The sequence below is a fragment of the Haliaeetus albicilla genome, chromosome 9 (assembly GCF_947461875.1).
Source record: "Haliaeetus albicilla chromosome 9, bHalAlb1.1, whole genome shotgun sequence".
In the NCBI taxonomy this organism is placed as follows: Eukaryota; Metazoa; Chordata; class Aves; order Accipitriformes; family Accipitridae; genus Haliaeetus; species Haliaeetus albicilla.
This window is the reverse complement of record NC_091491.1, coordinates 30648273-30667464: the sequence shown is the minus strand read 5'-3', so window position 1 is coordinate 30667464 and position 19192 is coordinate 30648273. Positions and strand designations below refer to the sequence as shown.

The 19192-nt window shown below is 45.9% G+C and overlaps 2 protein-coding genes across 5 annotated transcripts in view; one reads left to right on the top strand and one right to left on the bottom strand.

Moving 5' to 3' along the window:
• Positions 1-4723, top strand: part of OSTN (osteocrin) — a 53023-nt gene extending 48300 nt beyond the window's left edge. For 3 of the 4 annotated variants that reach the window (XM_069792402.1, XM_069792399.1, XM_069792401.1), the window contains exons 3-5: positions 94-311; positions 3996-4075; positions 4372-4723. In XM_069792402.1, the coding sequence (XP_069648503.1) occupies positions 94-311; positions 3996-4075; positions 4372-4394 (321 nt within the window). In that variant the 3' untranslated portion in view covers positions 4395-4723. Of the gene's footprint in view, positions 1-93; positions 312-3995; positions 4093-4371 lie in introns of all 4 variants that reach the window. The other variant, XM_069792400.1, reaches the window with a different exon arrangement.
• A 4148-nt stretch (positions 4724-8871) lies between these two features.
• On the bottom strand, positions 8872-18364 carry UTS2B (urotensin 2B). The gene is made up of 5 exons (XM_009921083.2): positions 18079-18364; positions 15707-15808; positions 12715-12752; positions 11273-11366; positions 8872-9528 (listed from the first exon to the last, which is right to left on the bottom strand). The coding sequence occupies exons 1-5, from the start codon at positions 18200-18202 to the stop codon at positions 9503-9505; spliced, it is 384 nt and encodes a 127-aa protein (XP_009919385.1). The 5' UTR covers positions 18203-18364; the 3' UTR covers positions 8872-9502.
• Positions 18365-19192: the final 828 nt, after the last annotated feature.

Here is a 19192-nt window from a genome sequence, read left to right as displayed (position 1 = left end):
ATTATGTATTTATAGGACTGCTGCTGTGACGCTAGTTGAAATGGTTTTTCTGGAACTTGAGCAGTAAGCAAATACCCCTGCTTTCTTTTGCAGCCTTTGGAGCCTTCTGCTGCTCTGGGCATGGGAGCACATCCCATTGCCAGTGAAGAGAAGTCACCCACCAACCTGGCAGCCAAACTGTTCCTTCTCGATGAGCTGGTGTCTTTGGAGAATGAGGTGACTGAGACCAAGAAGAAAAGAAGTTTCCCAGGATTTGGCTCCCCAATTGACAGAATTTCTTCAACCTCTGTGGATGCTAAAGGCAAACAGAGGTAAATTCTTAGATGCTCCTACCAGTGATAAAGTTGGAAGAAGGCTGTTGGTAGGTGCCCTGGATACAGGTGGGTTAGCTTTAACCACCAGCGGGTTTACTGGTCAGTTGTGAGGGGCCTCTGATCAGGGTACTAGAATCTCTTCAGAAACCGTTCTGGTTGCATGGTGTGTAATCCTTCAGCTGCGATGAATAATACATGCGCTAGTGCATTTACCCCTACAGTGCCGTACAGCTAACAAAGAACATTCAAGCATATGCATTTTTTTAGTACACTTCTTTCCACTGATGTGAACTAATATTCAGTCTAAAACTGCCTTTTTGATCATGAGATTATTTAAAGCAAAAATATGCCTGAGGTTCAAAAGCAGAGGGGCAGGGCTAGGTGTTCCCGAGGCTGGGGTGAAGAGAAGGTATGGTGGTGTGCACATCTTAAATAGCAAGATGAAGAACACATTGTGAAAATGGGCAGACGGGTAGTACAATGAGCTTCAGGACCTCAATCAACTTATGGTAAGCCAGGGCTTAATCAATACAGCAGTACAACAACACATTCACCGTGCACATTTGAAGATAAGTATGTTTATAACAGGGCTAAGCAATGATGCTTGATATGGCCGGGGAGAGCCAGTGAGTTTGGGGCAAAGCTCAAGGGGCTGTTAGCTATATCTGAAAGAGCTTAATTGTCTTGTTCCCTTCTTCTGGTAACTGTCTTCTTTTGGATGGCATTCCCAATGCCGCAAAGTATTTAATAACATGCTTAACGCTTAATCTGGAAGTGGAAAGTATTCACAAGAGCCAGTTGACATGACAAGTATTTTTTTTCAAGCAGAGTTTTGCAATATTTTCTTGTTGTTTTTCCATTTATCCACCCAGTCCGCTACTCGGACTTTTTGACTGCAGCCAAAAGTGATAAAACATGAAATTCTTAAAACCTTGAGTAGAACTATTCTGTTCTGTATATCTCTTCAAGCGATCAAAACCAGCTCATTCTTTGTTTGCTTTTTAGCATGTTTTGCCTTTCCGAGGGAAGAAATACAGGGTCATTTTTGAAGCCGCCATACCTTTTTTTGCAAAAGTACATGGTATTCCCAATTTGTCTCATGCTTTTTGGGTGGAAATCTTGTTTCATTCTACATGCAGTACAAGGGAAAAAAAACCCACAAAAAAAGGAAATTGTGGTGAAAATTGTCCAAGTTTTCTAACAGCTTGTCTCTGAATAATGAGCTTATGCAAATGAGTGATACACTGCACAAAATTCCTCCTTTCCCAGCATCGATAGCACAGTTTGCAGTTTTGTGTTGAGATTATCACTTTGGGGGAGCTGCTTAGCTTTTACGTTTGGGATTGACTCATTTATTAGAACCATCTGAGCTGCCTTGATCACTGCATTGGTAGTCAGAGACTACCATCAGCATGGACTGCAGATCAGATGAGTGCTACGAAACAGTAGTAAGGCTGTGCCTTTAGGTGGAAACAGGCCGAGGCTGCTGCACTTAGAGGAGTAAAACAGAGGGCTGAGCACCCCATCACTGTTGTGCTCACAGTAGAGAGCAGCCCATTCATTCCTGTACCAGCTGAAATGGTTACCTTTAGAGACCAGGTAATGATTTTTGAAGTGTGAAAGCTGTTAAATAGATTCAGCCCCCCCCCGAATTAATACAGTGTGCGTAGTGCCTGGCAACACAACAGAAACTTTTGGAAAAGAGCAGATCACATATAAGTCCACTTACCAGATTGTTCTGGCACCCACCAGTTACAGGAGGGCCCAGATCCTAATCTCGCTCATCAACATCAATTTATGAAGCTCTGAAAGCACGGGAAAAGCATCCAAGAAGACATGCGTCTTCAAAAGAGGTAGAAAGATCCATAGATAGGTGGAGAGAAAGAGACTCTGGGAATCTTAGAAAAGCCTGCTTTAAACAGAAAACATCACTTTGTCCCTAGTAAGTGCTGAAATATGCACAGTCTGGGAGATGGAAACGGCAGGGGAGGGAGCGGGGGCTGTCCTGCTGTGGCTCGGGATGGCCACAAGAGGGGAAGCTCCGCTGCCTGCCTGCTGCCTGCTGCCTGCCTGCTGCCTGCCTGCTGCCTGCTCAGCCTCTCCCGTGGGCATGACTTCACCTTTTCCTTCTCTGTGTAACTACAGAGCACCCCCACCCCCCCAATCCCACCTGGATTCCTCCTTGTATCCAGCCCGGCTAAGGATGACTCCAGCAGCCCAAGTGTCCCACTTGCCCCCCACCAGCTTGTGCCCACACCTTGGGCGGAGAAGACCACTGCCCTTGAGGGAACAGACTGAGGATCTTTCTTTCCCTTTGCTCTCCCTATGGCTTAGTGCAACGGGGATACATGGGTGTTTGAGGAAGGGACAGCGAGGGCTATACAGACGGCTCCCCTTCATTCGCAATGTTCTGTGGCTGCCCCGGCGTGACATTTGTGGTGCTCCCTCCGTATGTGGTGCACTGCCAGTTCCCATTTCTTGACCTCGTCTGAAAAGTAGCTAGAAAAGAGGCAGTATGAAATGGGCTGCCGATGCTGGAACGATGCCTCTGGGCTTCAGCCTGCGCCCGAGAGGTGTGAGGAAGGGAGACTGCTCCGTGAGACCACGGACTAGACAGATAGTCCTGGGTGGGGTGTGCAAAGCCCCCAAAGCCCCAGCCTGAGTGAGTGTGGCAGTGCTAGCACGTAAAGTTAGACTCCAGTGCACCATAGCATGCTCTTCTGCCAGTTACTTTGCATTTGCCAACTTACAGAACAAAATTTCTGTTTATTTGTGTTCCTTGACAAGGACAGATAGAGAAAAGAGTTCATCTTCCAGGGCTTCTCTTGGACCTGCATTTCACTGGCAAGTATTTCCAAGGGCAAAAGTTGAGGTTATTCTCAGCTGCAGAAAATCTCACCATTTCCCCCATTAACTAAAATAAAACTTCTGCTGGTGGAAAAAATGCTCAGAAATGCTGAATTAAGATGGGAAAACTTTTTGATATTAGAAAAAAGGTAATAAAATATTCCTGCATAGAACTTCTTTCACGCTTTCCTCATGGTCTCATTCATCAAATCATCAGGAAATGTACCATATGGAGGAAAAAACCCCAAAACTAAAACCCTCCCATTTTCAATCTCAACAAAGGGTTACTACTATACAATTTTAAGAACAGTGCATTGGAGGAGACCCCAGAGGAAAATCGTGCTAGGGCTCCTTTGACTTGTCCCCTCTGTTACTGTGCAATACTTTCTACCTCCTTGCTTATCTTAGCCCCAGTTGGCCCTGGAAATTTCAAAGATCCAGACTAATGGGGCACCTGAAGTATGTGATATTATGCATGAAACAATTCCCCTTTATACATGCAGTGTATCTCCTTCCTTTTATGAATAGCACTTAACCTGTGAAGTTATTTGTTTGCTGCCAAATGAAAACAGGGAGAGTGGATCAGCATCAGCCAGTCTGTAAAACAGATGCAACTACTGCCTATTCTTCTGTAAGACAAGTGAAGCATCTTGTTTTTAAACACTCACATCTTTGGCTGCTCCTGTTTGAACAGAACAGCTGTTCTGTTTGAACAATAGGTTGTTAGTGGGATGCGTGGAGAATCAAAGATATAGTAACACTTTGATTATTCCTATGATGTCTTTCCCCAATTCTTTCCCTCCTTCTTTGCTTTTTTTTTTTTCCCCCATGCAGGAAAGTGGTTGAGCTGCCTAAGAGACGGTTTGGAGTTCCTCTTGACCGGATCGGAGTGAGCCGTCTTGGCAACACCAAGGGTTAGCAGTTCCTGCAAGTAAGCCAAAGTACTCTGGGTGTGGGCAGGCTCGGAGAACCCCACCTCTTCTCAGTTACTTGGAGGTACTCAGGTCATGCCTGTAGGCTTGGAAAGAGCGGCTTGGGGAATGATGGCTTCTTATAACGTGGATTGTGACTGTCAATTAGTACCCCCCTACAAAAAAAAACAAGTATTCCTAACATTTTCATCTCCTGTAGACCACCTTACAGTGTGTTTGTCCAAGCCTTGCATTTCTGACATGGGAAAATGTAATGTTTACTGCTTTTCTGCCTACAGGTGCTTCTGTTCTGAATGATTGATGCTGTATTGGAAATATTACAGAAATACGGAAGATGCATCACAGCATGTTTTGTCATTGACTAATGATACAACACTCAAGGAACTGACCTCCTGCAAAATCTGTTTCACATTGCATTTTACAAATGTTGCATTTACAAATAATAACAAATTCAATTCATCAGGTCAGAATGCTCTCACAGTTGTGCACGGTGTCACTGATAGGAGGGAACAGAAAATATGTATATAGTTTAATTGCATGGCATTTATTTCTTAAACTTGCAGACGTTCATTATCCTAGCAAGGACTGTTAGATTTTTTTTGATTGAAAATAAACTTCCAGAGATGCCAACAGCAGTCCATGAAAAGCAGACAGTTTGCTTTGCACATTTCTTTCAAGAGGGTGTTTGTTTGGTAGATGAAGGGAGGATTTAACAGTTACGGGACAAACGTAGAATTTATTTGAACTGCTGTTCAGGAGAAGATGTCTACTGACTTCACCAGGAGTTAGCGTGAATAAGAACTGTGACAATACTTTAGTGTTTGTCATGATGGTTTTAGTAGTCTTCCTCTTATCTCTGCACCATATTTAGACATGTTTTCATCATATGGCAGATCCTGAAATGTGGTAAGACTTCTAGTTTCCTCCTCTAAGCTGATGAATACATTTCACTCCTCCCTATGCATAACGTAGGATAGCGTCCAAATATGAAGTCATCTACTTCCTAGGCCATCTGCATCATATGCCTTATTTTAGCCTCTTGATGTGTGCATGGGGCATACTCAGACATCCAACTCTAAAAGTTCAAGTATTTCTCACTCTGGTAAAATGTAAACATGTCCTCTCCACTTAATTTCAGAGTAAAACGGGTTATCTTAAATCCTGTTTCATGCTTTTCACTTCTTTCCAGACTACAAAATATAGCTGAAAAGAGCTGTTTGCTGACATCTTAACGCTCAGATTCCTAGCTGATATTTTCTAAACTCACACGCTCCTTCTTGGGCTTTGGTCCATGTCAGCTAAATTCCTTGGATTGCTCTTCTTGGGTATAAATCATCCTTAGCATTGCAAAGGAAGATCCACTGAGAAAGGGATTATGCAGGACTAAGGAAAAAAAAAATTATTCTTCCCAAACCCCCTGTGTTAGGCAGAGAGTAAGGCTGGAGATGGGAATTAAGCGTTAATTTCCTAATGTTACATGAGGCACCAAGCACCTGGCCATTAGCTAGCAAAATGGGGAAAAATACAGTTGGCGTCTGGGTCAGCTACAGGAAAGGAGTTGGAAAGTCAATGAGTCTTCGAAGTTAAAGCTATTGTGAGGATGGGGACTTTGGGGCAATTGCCCCAGATCAGGCCATGGTGGGAGATGAGGCTCCCACTCAGAAGGGCAGGTAGCATCCAATTCCTGTCTGAGAGGGGCCAGTGCTCAGCCAGAGCATGGGCCTTTCCCATTTTCCTTCTTGCTTACAGCCCTGCCTTGAGACCAGGGCTGGCCCAGTCACAGAAAGTCTGCAAGAAACTTTGCTTTTCTTGACATCCCCAACATAGGCTAATGCTGCTGAGAGCAGCTGCACAAACCAGTGAGTCACATCAAGAGGTGCCCCCATCTTTCCCATCAAGCAGAGCACTCTCTAGCTGAGTTAGGTGATCGTTCCTCCTTCGGTGGGTGAGTTGTCAGTACTTGTGTGTGAGGTGAAGCACCGCAGATGCTTTCCAGGCCAAGTTCTTGAAAGCCATAGAAAGAAAGAAGGGCTGTAAACCCATATGTGGTCATCGTGGGGTTTTGGTCCCTGCTTTTCCCCTGATCCCACTCCCTGTTTTCTGCCTTTAAGCTCGCAGGTGAAGGCTCTGAGAGCTGGATCGAGTGGGTGCATGTAGACTAGGTGACTTGAGACAGGATCTTCTGTCCGTGCTAGAAGCGAGTCTGCAAATGCAGTCCCAGGCAAGCCCAGACCCTGTCCTCTGCAGTGCACTGCCATCACCTACCCTGAGCCCACCCTGCGGTTTAGTAAACAGTTGTCTTCTTGCACTGAGCTCATGCAGACAGCCTGCAGATAATCTGCTTGCAAGGTAGCCATATGTATGGGGCATGGGCAGATTATGGAAGTGATGACCTGACCACTCATACAGCTGTCTGTCAAAAGCAGCATGGACAGAGTCATTGCGTGATGTATTTTGGGAGACTCAGATCAGAGGAATCCAATGCTAACACAGAGGCTTTGCAAAGACACTGCTGGATCATAAAAGTATTTAACAGTTGGCAGGTATTAGCCTAGGCTTCCAAATAAAGAGGGGTTTTAAAGCCTATAAGTTGTGTGCAGAAATGCCCTCCATCTGAAGGGTGAGGTGAAAGCAAAGCAGGACAGAGGTGTCTGTGGTGGTGTTGCGTGGAACACAACTGAAGCTGGAAGCTTCAGTCCTGCTCTTGGCTCCCACCTCACTGCGTGGATTACTTGGGAGAAAGCAACAGCCTTTCTGTTCCTCTTCCCCATCCACCACAGAGCACACTGAGACCTTCTGTGGCTCAAAAAGCACTCTTTCAAATCCATAAGTTGGCAGAGGCTGTTTAAAATATGATGATGTCTGAAAGGCTGAACACCACAATTTGTTTTTGTAGACAATATTGGATAGCTTCAGTCATTGTGCATAGCATAGAGGTCAACAAATGTGAAATGAGGCTATACGGCAGCATCCGTTGCACGCTAGATTTGCCCTGTGCTGCCTGTTTGCAAATCTGTTCAGATGCCTGTGAGGATTTTCTGCTAATAAATCAACATGGTCTGCTAGAATGTCTAAGGGAAATCCCTTTAATTATTGCCTGTGGGTCATTAACTTTAGCAAGAGCAACTGCCCAAGCATGGGTAAGGTGTGAGCAGCCATGATGTGGAGGTGGCACCTGAGGAAGAGAAGAGTTTCTGTTCTGCATGTTTAGGAGAAAGGACAGGACCCCTACAGTGATGTGTTGAGGGTGAGTTGTGGGAGAGCATCACCACCTTTGCTTTGATTTAGTAAATGAATTGCATTCAACACTTATTCGTCACTCCAGCAGAAGCAGCTAACACAGCAACATATAGTGCCTGTGAGGAAATAGTGGGGTAGTCTGGGTACCATGAGCACTTGAGTAACTGTGCTGATAGGATGTAGCACACCATGTGGGCTACAGATCACTGCTATGCAGCATGGTGCATTGCACTCCAGGAAATTCCTGTGTGTAGGATTAGAGCAAGCTGTTAAATAGCCACAGACGCTGTATTCCTTTTCCTGACTTGCCTATGAGCTGTCAGACCGGGTCGGCAAGGCACGGCTACAGCTAGCAGGTAACAGATGGAGCCTGCTGCTCTGGCCTTTCATTGCACTGGGATTTCCTGCAAGCTGAAAGCATCTGAGCTGAACACCAGCTTGGGGCACCCAGTGCAGCTCTTGTAATACACCTCCCTTTCAACTGGAGCACCAAACTCTTAAGGAAAGAGGGACCCTTCTCTTGGCAATAGGCTATAATTATTTGCTGGATTTGGTGGGGTTGTCAGGGTATGGGAAAGTATGCTCCCACATACCTTTTCACTTACACAAAAGCAACAAAAAATGGGAAACGTGTTCTGAATCACTACCAAGGAAATAACAAAGAATTAATGTTAACAGCAAACTGTATTTTGCATGTCATTAGACCTCACTGATATAATCAAGCTGGTTTTATTCCATAGATGCTGGCTTTGGCCTGTAATAGGATGAATAGATCTCCTGTTAATGAAGTACATACAAGGTACTGCTGTGGTAAGCGTGTGCCTCTTGCCAGAGCCCAAGGCAATGAATGTAGCATGGTAATTACAGCTTTGGGAGAGGTAAAGTTTTGAAGAATATGTAGTATGCAAGCTACAGTTAAATAGCATGACTCGACTGGGCTGGAGAGACAGTTCAATTCTAGTCAAAATCAGTCCACACATTCACAGTGGCTACCAGATTCTGCTCTTATTTACACTGTTGGAAACCTCAAAGGTAACATCAGGATTTATTCTGCACCCTTGGGAACATGGGCCTTTGTTTTTGCAAATAAACATGGATAACACGACTTAAGATGAATATATGTAGGAACCACTGATGGATTGTGATCTCTTCCTTTTGGACAGGAGCAGACATAATTCTGCAGTAGAAAAAGCCAGCCAGCATCTGCACTGACCAGCCAGATGAGCCAAAAATCTCTGCCAAAACATCTCTTTGAGGTGAGTAGGCAAAAATCAGCGAGTCTGGTCCAGTCCTATGAGGATAGCAGCTCACACATACCCATGAGGAAGACCCAACTCTCATTCCTAATTCTGCTCAAAAGGAAGGGCCTCTTCCTCGGGCACATTAAAACAGGCCAGTGTTGCTATACTAGGTGGTTATTGGGAGCCTTTTTCCCATTGTAAGCTTCACATGAACATTAAGGTAACGAGACCCTACATCAAGGCAAATGTGCTGCCCTTTGGGCCTCTTCAGGAGGTGAGAAAGAAAACAGCACGTGCTTCTGTGCAACAGAAAATCTTTATTGGAATGACATCCAAAGGATCCAGACTTCTGTGCCTGTCCTCCCCCAAACCTACTGTGTACGCTGACGGGCCACGGTGAGGAACAGCTCTGGCTCAGCAAGCCGAGGCAGGCAGCCCTGAGCCCTTCCCATTACACCCAGTCCGCCTTCCTGTCCCAACAGCGGGTGTTAGGTCACCGCAGACCTGCTCGTAGGAGGCGACGGGGAACCCAGACACCACCGTGAACAACGTCTGCAGATGTGGGCAGAGGCCCAAGCTCAGGGGAACTGAGTGAGTGTTTGGTGCCTCGGGGGATCTGGTGAGAAGGGGAAGAGTGTACAGCAGCAGCAGACTGAGTGGCACGCGCAGGACAGCAAGGAAAGTGGGGAAGCATCTTCCAAGTAGAAGATGACAGTAGGTTAAACCTGGAAGGAAGGAACAGTGAAGAGTGGTAGTGGGCTACCAGCTCCTGTCACGGTCCCTGTTAGACTTGGTTGCGGTGCGGTTGTGGAGGATGGCATCCAAGTTAGCAGCACGATGAGAGAACAGAACAAACTCTTAACACATCAATACCCAGCAAGTAAGTTTGGGGAAGGGCTCATCTTCATCCTCCAGTCCTGGCAAGCCTTCAGATGCAGTATTTCCAAAAGCAGGCTGGGAAGAGATACAAGAGAAGGATGTTAGCACCCAAGGGACTTTTTCCAGCTTCCTGCTCTAGCCCTGGAGTGGGTTTCAAAAGCTCCATGTCTCGAGAGAGTTAGGGGGTGAGGCCAGCATTGTGGTTTCTGGGCACATCTCAATAACCAGCTTTGACTTCATATAACACCTCTAGAAGGTGTTTCTTTTAGCCGCATATAATGTAAATAAGGGGTCTAAAAGTTGTTTCCGTTTTGCTTGATTTATAAGGGTTTGCTTTTCCTTTTGCTCTACTTCAGCAATATCAGGAATCTGCTTTTTCTTGTCTACTGGCCAGCAGTTTTGCTGCCTCAAGAGGTGTGTGCAGGGTTTTTCACCTCTGGCTGACTGGAAGAGCAGGATACTGACTTGGAGAGACCGAATCTGGTCCTTACAATTTTTTTTAAAACCCAGTCACTCTGTCACTCTGCTGCTAACTGTCCTGCAAACAACATTGATCTCTGTGAGATCTCCTAAGGAGACTAGGTTAGGGAAGTATGCACATTTTGGTGTTGGAAAAAATAGCTGTATCACCAGCATGCCCTGTTCTTTGAATCCTGCGTAGGTCTCCTATTCTCAAATATGAGAAGAGATTTCTACCTGGTTTTTGAAAGCAGGATCTTGGGAAAAGTTTCTACTGAATCAGCAGTGCTCATGCTGAAACACGAGCTCCTCCCAGACTGGAAGGACTTTAGATGAAGGCAAAGATTCTCTGTTTTAATTTCTGGCAGAATCTGATTTAAACCTGGCAGGGGGAAGTAGTTTTATCTACATTTGAACCTTCCAGAATGGTGGGGGCATGAATTAGATTAGCCAAGTTAATGACAGCCTCCAGGGTTGCTTATAAATTGCAGATTGTCTAAGGATCACCTAAGTACTTAAGCAAGCCTTGCACAAAGGGATTTTCTCTTGCCCGTCTGGCAGGTTGTCAGCTTGCACATGCACAGAGCATGTGGGATAAAGGCAGAACTAGCTCTTTTGTTTTTAGGCCCAATCTGTCATCGGTGACTTCTGGTTTACAGGTGCCCCTGCTTTGTGGAGGAATCCACTGAAAGCCAGCGTGAAGGGCATTGTCCATGTGCTTGTCGGGGCTGTCTTGCAGGACCACTGGTGCGATATGCTCTTGACTCACTGGATACAGACTGGACAAAGCTTGGAGACCAACTAGGGGACCTATCAGATCTTAGTTCTCTGCATTCTTGGTTGATTTCCACATCCTTTTTAGCTGCTTTTCAGCAGCACAAACAAGTGCTCGTTTTTTCTCTGTAGGGAGGCAGTGACCTTGGCAGAGGGGAACACATGCAGCCCACATGCCTCATTATGCCTTCAGCACTAGCTTTGTGCCCAGAGCAAAGCGACGGGTGCGCTGTGGTGATGTGTTCATACAGAACTCACCCCCTCCAGGACAGGCACTCGTTGCTCATATAACCCCGTGTTCCTCTGTGAAAAGAGGGATGCAACACTGACTGCCTCCAGTGAGGTCCTGGGTGTGCAGACCCAGGTATCTGCCCTGACGGCAGGCAGGGTTAGGTACACAGTCCTTCTCAAGAGCTGCTACACCAGCCAGCCATTAACAGAAGAGGGCCAGGACTGCTAGAAAAGCTGCCAACCTGTTTTTCAGCATATTTGGGGCATGCTTACTGTCACTGCCTTTGTTGCAGAAAGGAAGCCATGGAGATGAGAGCTGGACAGGATGGCTGCAGGGCTCTAACCCAAAACCTACCACGTTTTTTGGGCTGGGATGCTGAGAGACTTTCCAAGGCATAGGCCACCTCTGACCCTTCCTCAGTTGAGAGCTGATCCTTCAACTTCTCCAGCTGTTTAAAAACAAACACAGCAGTAAAGAAATGCCCCATCGTGAGGAGCTCCACAGCATGCTGGCAAGCACAGGGCGGCTTAGAGGCAGGAGGTACAGGCAGCCTGGCTGACAGCATCACTGGGGAGGACAGGGTCTTCTCTGGAGTGGGACCGTTCCAGGAGGAGCTGCCTTTGGAGCACTCACACCTCTTCATGTCCTCCTCTATTAAGCTGCTTGTTTGGTGGCAGCAGTGAAGACACTCTCTGCTCTTCCCCCCCACGCCCCAGGGTGCAAACCCCTGTGGAGAGGAAGCTGTGTAGAAGGATATTGCACCACTACGAGTCAGAGGTCTCTAGGCATCCAGCCACTGCAGCAGAGAGCATCGCTTCTCCATTGCTCTGCGTTGACACACACACACACCCCCCATTCTTGCTAACTTCCCTTGGTTCTAATGTGGAAAGTCCATGGTATTTCTCTTCCATCTGTAGCTGCTCTTTTCTAGTAGACTGGGAACATCTACAGCCATCATCTATACTTCTGCTCTGGCAACGCTGCTCCCAGGAAGCCAGAGCTTAATGTCCCTCAGCACTGGACTGAGGGGCTAGGGTAGGAGCTGGCAGCCTCCCATCTGGCATGCCACACTGTGATTTTTCAGTCTGAAGTGAAAAGGGCCAAGTGGAACCCAGCAGGATCTCCCGGATCCATGCGTACCACTGGACCTGGCCTGAGAAAGATGAAAAAGGGCTTCCATTGCTTGCGGGGTTTGGGGCACAGTGGGAGCATATCAAGGTTGCTGCACACCTTTCCCTGTTCCTGGGCACTGGGTGTAGTATGGGTCTTCCTCTTGCTATCTGTGTGCGTGCACACTCTGCTCAGCACAGCAGGGCTCTGACCCTGGGCAGGGCCGCCTTTACTACTAAAGAGCCCAGACAAAAATCATTCTGAATTAAGTGTGCAGTGGCTATCCCTCTAACTTCAACCCATTACCTAGTGCAGCCAGCTGATATAATGCCTAGGAAGGCAGCATGACCGCCTCTTCGCCCTCCCTTTTCTTCCATGGAGATTTCCTTTGGCGTTTATTTTTTTCCTGGCTTGGCCTTTGCTGGCCTTTCACTCGGAGCTGCCTCAGCTTTTATTGCACTAGTCTATAGCCTTGCTCTTTTTTTTTTTATCTTTTCCAGCTTGTGCAGCCATTTAGCCCAGGTTCTGCTTCTCTCTTTGTGTGATACATGCTTACATTATAGCAGCAGGATGAAGAGTAGCAGCACGCAAAAATAGAAGAATAGGGCATAAAGACGGTATGCACAATTGTTTAGCTATCCATACAACCGTATGTATATATGTGTCTGTGCATTTGCTCCTCTCACCTGTTCAAGCTCTTCAAATTTCTTTGCCAGCTCCCAGTCTGTGAGAAGGGAGAGAGTAACATCAGTATCTGCATTGCTTCCCAAAGCCCAAATCAAAAACAGTTTCTTAATTTAACCTCTTCACGGGTTGACAAGAAAAGACCTAGTTATCATTTAATTCCTGTTAGTGATCTCCAAATCTATGGTAGCAGAATCAGTGACAGAAAAGCAGGCTTTTGCTGCTGAATTCTATGGGACTTTACCCTAATTCTCCATTATGAGGGAGGCTTCTTTATCGTTCACCAGGCTCTAGGGGAATTGGCCCAACAAGGTCACATACTGTGTGACACCAACTCGGGTGAAATTCTTTGCTATTTTTTAATTTTTATCCTGATAACAGTAAATCTCTAATGCTGGCTTTTCTGTCACTGGCCCTTTACATGAACGCCCATTGCTTCCTTTAAGACTTCTTTATCCTCACATCACCCATGCAGGCAGAAGTCAGAGGACACAGATTTAGCCTAGCATAACTTACTGCTTTATAAGTCAGCAAACATCAGGGTTGGCAGAGTGGTTCAACAGGAAAAGTAACATAGCAGCGAGTGCATGGATTCCACAATTCTAAATGTTAGGGGAGCACAGGGACCTGAGGACCAGCTTCACAGGTCAGACTGAGAGATCTCAAGGCTGAGCAGTACTGTACTAGACTGTTGGATGAATGCAGATGGATGAATGAACTGCCCCGAGATATCCCATCCAGGACAAGGGGAGAGTTAGGTGCCTATGCATGGGATCTAAAACCTCCAGCTGAGTTGGGAAAGTCCTGGACTAGCAATAGGGAAAGCTGAAGGAAGTGATGGGGGATTTTAATCTCACTCCTCTTGAGGACTGAGGTGTCTTATTCCAGACTCAAACTGATGTCAAAATCAGTTAATTTTTTTTAATAAAATAGATGAAACAATGGACAGCACCATGACAGAATGAGTTCAGTCAAAGCTGAGTGACTGGACTACAGCAGTTCTCCTGGCAGGGGAACGCAAAGTGATCAGCTGGTTTTAAGTGCCAGTTTGGGAAAAAATGCACTAAAATAAGTAGAGGAGCCAGGAAAGAGCTAAAAAGTGTCTCTGCTGGGCCCCACAAGAAAGCCAAAAACCAGCCCCGGAGCTGCCTCCTTTGTCTGCTCCTAACATGGCCACAGGCGTTGGTCTGCATTTCCAAGGGGATTTAGGACATATTTCCCCCTGATTTCAGATATGACTTCAGCCTACAGACACATCGCCAGACTTGGGCTTTTTTTTAAAACGTTTGAAACCAAGCAGGAGGGTGCCAAGAAAGAGATGACTGCCTTCTCAGTTTCTCCTTCGAGAAGGAAACAATTCAGTTGAAAAATCCTGAATATTTTTTGACAGATATTCATCCAACAGAAAAAGCAGCAGTTCCTAAGTAAATCCATTACATCAGGGCTGGGTTTGAGAGATGGTCTGTGGATGGGGATGGGCTGAGAGTCAGGACGTGGGGGCTCTCTTGCTGGCACTGCCAGCCATGACCTCAGGTAGATTCCTCTTAAGCGTGTCTTTACATATCCACAAGGTAAAGACAGCCAGGCCTGCATATCTACAAGTCAAAAGTGCCACTATACACATTTTTACCTCTTTCAGAGTTTCAAGTGCCTGTTTTGGCTTGACTTTCCGCAAACCGTAAGCTTGGCCAATGACTGCTATGAATAGAAAATTAACAGTGGTTGAAATTTGGAACAGATTATCTCAGGCAGGGGGAAGGAAGTTAATTTATGGATGAAGCCTTGAGAAACTGCCTGCTGTAAATCCTCTGTCTGTGCTCTGCTCAGAGATTCATTATATTCAATTGTCTGGCATAAAATGCAGCCTTTCCTCTAGGAGTAATAAGTGCAATAATCCGTAAACCAATCATAAAAATGTTATTTCTCGAATGCATCCCCTTTGCAAGAAGAATGCCTTTGTTAGTATAAGGACTTGATTTATTTGTGTTTGTTTATTTGTCCCAGGATTGTTTAACCACTGCCTCACTGCATTAACAAGGGGCTGGGGAAGAGCACTGAGTGATTTTGATGAATGGATTTTCATAACAGAATTTTTGCCTGGCCCCGTTCTCGGCTGTTTTCACAGGGAAGGGCAGCTTCCTGCTCTGAGACCACCACATACAGCCCAAACCCTCCCCCGGCTGCAGTGGCCGTGGGAATAGCTGACCCCTGTAATCTATATGGCGCTTGTGATCGCTGTGCGTAGTGTTATGGAAAGCCCAAGCTTATCTTCAGCAGGTCTGAGTTTAGTCACATGCGGGTGGCTTGAAATTTGGTGTCTGTTCACAGAGCACGGACAGGAAAAGCTTCCACATGGCCTGTCCTTGGCCTCTCCACCGTGTGGGAAAACCTTGTTGTCTCAACCTCTTCCAGCAGCAGCAGGGGCTTAGGCTCAGAGAGGAGGTCCCACTACCCTTGTCCCAACCTACACCTGACCCCAAGGGATCTCAGCTGTATTCTCTCTGCAAAATCTTGATGCTGCCCCACTGCCCCGTGTGCTCACAAGATGCTGCTGGTTTTAGCGTACCGGCAAGACACTGAGCTGTCTCGCAAAAGCACGTGGGGCTGTATGGGGTGGGGGTGGAGAGGTGACTCCCAAGGCTGGCCCATGCCCCAGGCATAGTACACAATGTCTCAGGGATAGCGGGGGCACGGGGACTCAGCAGCATCTCTTCCTGTTATAACTTATGTACACGTACATGCTCCCTCACCAGCTCAGTGTCGAGTGTCTGAGAATCTAGGGTGTGTGGTTTGGGGCAGCTTTACATCGCATTGGAAAAGCAGGTCCAGGAGCCCCATGATGGAGAACATCTAACACTAATCACATGTAGGCACCATACCGGGTGCTTCCACTTTCTGAGCAGTTGATATTTCTGAGGAACCTGAGGAGCAGGTTCCTTGCATTCATGCAAACACAGGTTCAAGCAGCTGAGATCTCCCATCCCCTTCACTTACCAATATTTTCCGGTCTCCGCCATGCAAGTTTCTTATTAAGAAGCAGAGTCAGCAGTGTGTCCTCATGATTTGTGTCTTCTCTCTCCGGAAGCACCCGGTTCTCTGCAGCACATAAAACACACCTTTCTCGATCTCTAATGACAACAGGATGGACTGTCCAGCCCCCAACATTAAAAGAAAAATTAAGAAGGTTAAGAAGTGGAAGGAAAACGTCTCCTGTCAGCACTTCGTCAGGGTGGAAGGAGCTCGAGGGAAGAGGAAGATGTGTGAGCACAGAATAAAATGTCCAGGCAGCGAGGGCTGCGCAGTGAAAAGGTGCAGGATGGGAAAGCCCTCCCTGCCAGCTCCAGGCTGCTGGCCAGTCTCACTGCAGCCTCATTGGCATGGCTGGCTGCAGAGAGCTGGAGACATCACCTTGATTTAGACAGTCCCGACCTCTTCTGCAAGGCAGATGTAGCGGCTGCCTCCGCAAAGCCAGACAGCAGCCCACGAGATATTCTCTTCTCAAAACTGCAGGTGTTCCCCCCACTCACACCACCCACTTTCCCGGGGCTGACAGAGGTGGGAACCCACTCCTCGTGAGGGCTGACGTGTGGGTACCGCAGCTGAAAAGCCCTGCAGCCTCGCAGTCTATTCTAGCACTCACTCAGCCTTGGGGCTGCTCTGTCTGCTTGCCAGTGGTATTAAAGGATTCTTCCTGAACAGAGCCAAAGTGTGGGGGAGTTTAAAGCAAGCCTCTTTATTCCTGAGGAAGACTTTTACAGTAGCTGTAGGCCATGCAGAATTTTTCTGTCTTCCAGGAAAAACCTCCCCAAGCTGCTGTCCTAAAGCAATTTGGACCTCTCTATGAGGTCCCTTTAGGGAACTTTCTCAGTGGTTTTGCTTTAGTGGTTGTGGCTATGCCCTCAAATGAATGGTTGTGAAGGGCAAGGGTTCAGCAGAAACCGATGGATGCATGGGATGGAACTAATCAGAGCCCTGAAGGCTCTGAGACCCTCCCAGCACTGCTGAACAGATTTCCAGAATCATCTGAAACTTGAATGCTGCATTCTTTTTTGAGAATTACAGAATGGATGCCAGACTTGACAGGAAGAATGGCCATTCCCCAAAATCTTTGGTCTGAACATCCCTGCCCCACACCCTACAAAGCCCTATAACATGCCTACAGAATCCATGGAAAATACTAAGAAATTATGCAGAAAGTCTTATTTTCTCTTCTTCCAGGATCTTTAGGACTTCTGCTCACTCCTTTCAAGGAGGTGAGAAAGGAGAAAATGGTGTCATATAGCCATCAGCCCTACATAGCTGTGATGGGACGAATGCAATTATTTTTTATACATGTGAGACAAAACATTGTACCAGATGAGCCGTAAGGGCGTTCAAGAGTATGTGGGAATCAGCTCCATTAGCTCAAGTCACATAAATCTGCAGAAGCAGAGGGGCCCTGGCCAAAGTGATGCTCCAAGTATTTGGCCAGACTCAACCCTGCCTCACACTGCGGCTGAAGCCGCTGGTCCTGATTGTGATCTCTAGAAATAAACCCGAGGGAGTTAGCAGAGCTACACAGTGTATAAAACTTGTAGTTAGCGTGGAGTGCTATAAACCTCATTCCTAAGTCTGAAAGACAGTTATGATTTTATAATAGCTACTTTTAGTCATTTGGGGGATTTGCTACAGAAAAAAACCACTATAAACACTTGAGTAAAAACTAGACAGAAGCAGTATTTAGATAGAGTGGCCTCAGGAATGTTTTGGTTGTCATTAGAAAAATAAATAGGTGATATAAGAGAAAAAATCATTTGAAAAGCAATGTTATTTTCAAGCCTATATTTAGCTGCTCTTTTTTTTTTTCTCCATTGCTAAGTCTCTTTAAGAAAGAAGATTAATGATTGACATCTCCCTGCAGAATAAATTCAAGCTAAGATTAATTTAAATTATGGGAGAAGAACATATAAAAAGAAGTTTTGTGAATAAAAAAAGTTCAGCAGCACCCTACTACTGACATTTATGAGCTGTCAAATCTCATATGGTACATACTGGAATTGCTACTCTCTGATATTTTAATGTTTTTCTTTGGAAATTTTCTTTTTGGGAGAGAAAGAGCTACCCTTACCAGATTTCACCAGATCTGATATTTTTACTGATTAGCAGAATGTGTCATACGACCAGCTGCAGACCAGGACAGCTTTAGCTCATGCCAATATGAACAGGTCTCTGGGTAGCACCCATGTTAATTGATTGCTTAGTATAGCTCAAGGTTCATTTTATTTTCTTTCACAGATAAGCGAGGGTTGCATTGGCCATGACAAGCAGCAAAGCAAAGCAAAAAGATAGCTACCTACCTGTGTCATCTAGTCTGTTTTGCAGCTTACCTTGTAGTAAAAAAGGCTCTCCATGTGTAGACGGGACATACACAGCGATGGTCAAGATGGTTAGCACTCCAAGGAACAGCTGGACAGACCACATCTTCTCCACGTTCCCACCACCCAAAAGCATTCTTCCTTCAGGCACGGTGGAGGACTTCAATGCAACCCAGTGCCAGATGAGCTCACTTTTAAGAGGCAGTGGATGTGCTGTGATTGCAAATGGCCTTTGGAGGAGGGGAGAAAAATATCTCTTGAGATATAATTCAACCTGTCAATATGATTCACTCCTTTGGGAGTGGACAGAACAAGCCAGTAACGGATGTCAGATGGAACCTGTTCAATACATCTCATATCAGACTGATCTAATGAATTCTGATGTTCCCACATGCATGCACTGTCCACGCACATTGATATACATTCCATACGTACATACATTAAAAATATTTTTTCGGGGCTGCTGCTTTAATGATGTTCAGACATGAGGACTCCCACATTAGCAAGGAAGATTTGTCTAACGTTCAAGTTGCCGTATGTCATCAGTTTGGACAGAATCAGGTTAATGGGTTTTCGTAATTTATCATCTCACTTCCTAGTGCCTATATTAATTAATGTGAGATATAATGAGTGCTGAAGTGGTGGGAAACAGAGGGGGAGAGCTCTTTTCATTTGACTGATTGGAGTATGTTGAGTGTGTCTTGCTCACCGTGACTTATGCCTTTGTCAACGGGAAAGGCATCACACCCTATTTTGGGATTATGTCTGAGTGGGGGAGTGCAGATTTGGCAGCAGCTATGGAATACATCAAGGATGGGCAACTGTCTTCAGTTTTTTTCTTGGCGAAAAAAAGAAGTGGAAGGTCAGATGCTGGTTCTGGCTACACAGCCATATTTTATTAGTTGAGAGTGAAGTACTGAGGCACATCACACACATTCCATGTCTTCTCAGGTCATGACTACAGCTTGGTTTGGCTTCTGTTTGCTGCCTGTCCATCACTATTGATCAGGGACCTGCTACTAGTCTTCTGTTACAACCTTACCAAGAAAATTAGTGTAATAGTAACAGTGCTAAACTTCGTTCTTCACTTCTGCTTCTTCTGCAGAACTGAATCATCTGTACTACA

Bases quoted from the DNA above. Each gene is read 5' to 3' on its own strand.
- UTS2B (XM_009921083.2), bottom strand. From the start codon at position 18,202: ATGCTTTTGGGTGGTGGGAACGTGGAGAAGATGTGGTCTGTCCAGCTG. The intron at 11,367-12,714 runs GTGAGAGGAGCA...GTTTTTAAACAG, and splicing joins AATTTGAAGAGCTTGAACAG to CTGGAGAAGTTGAAGGATCA. The intron at 9,529-11,272 runs GTAGGTTTTGGG...ATCTCTTCCCAG, and splicing joins ATCCCAGCCCAAAAAACGTG to CCTGCTTTTGGAAATACTGC.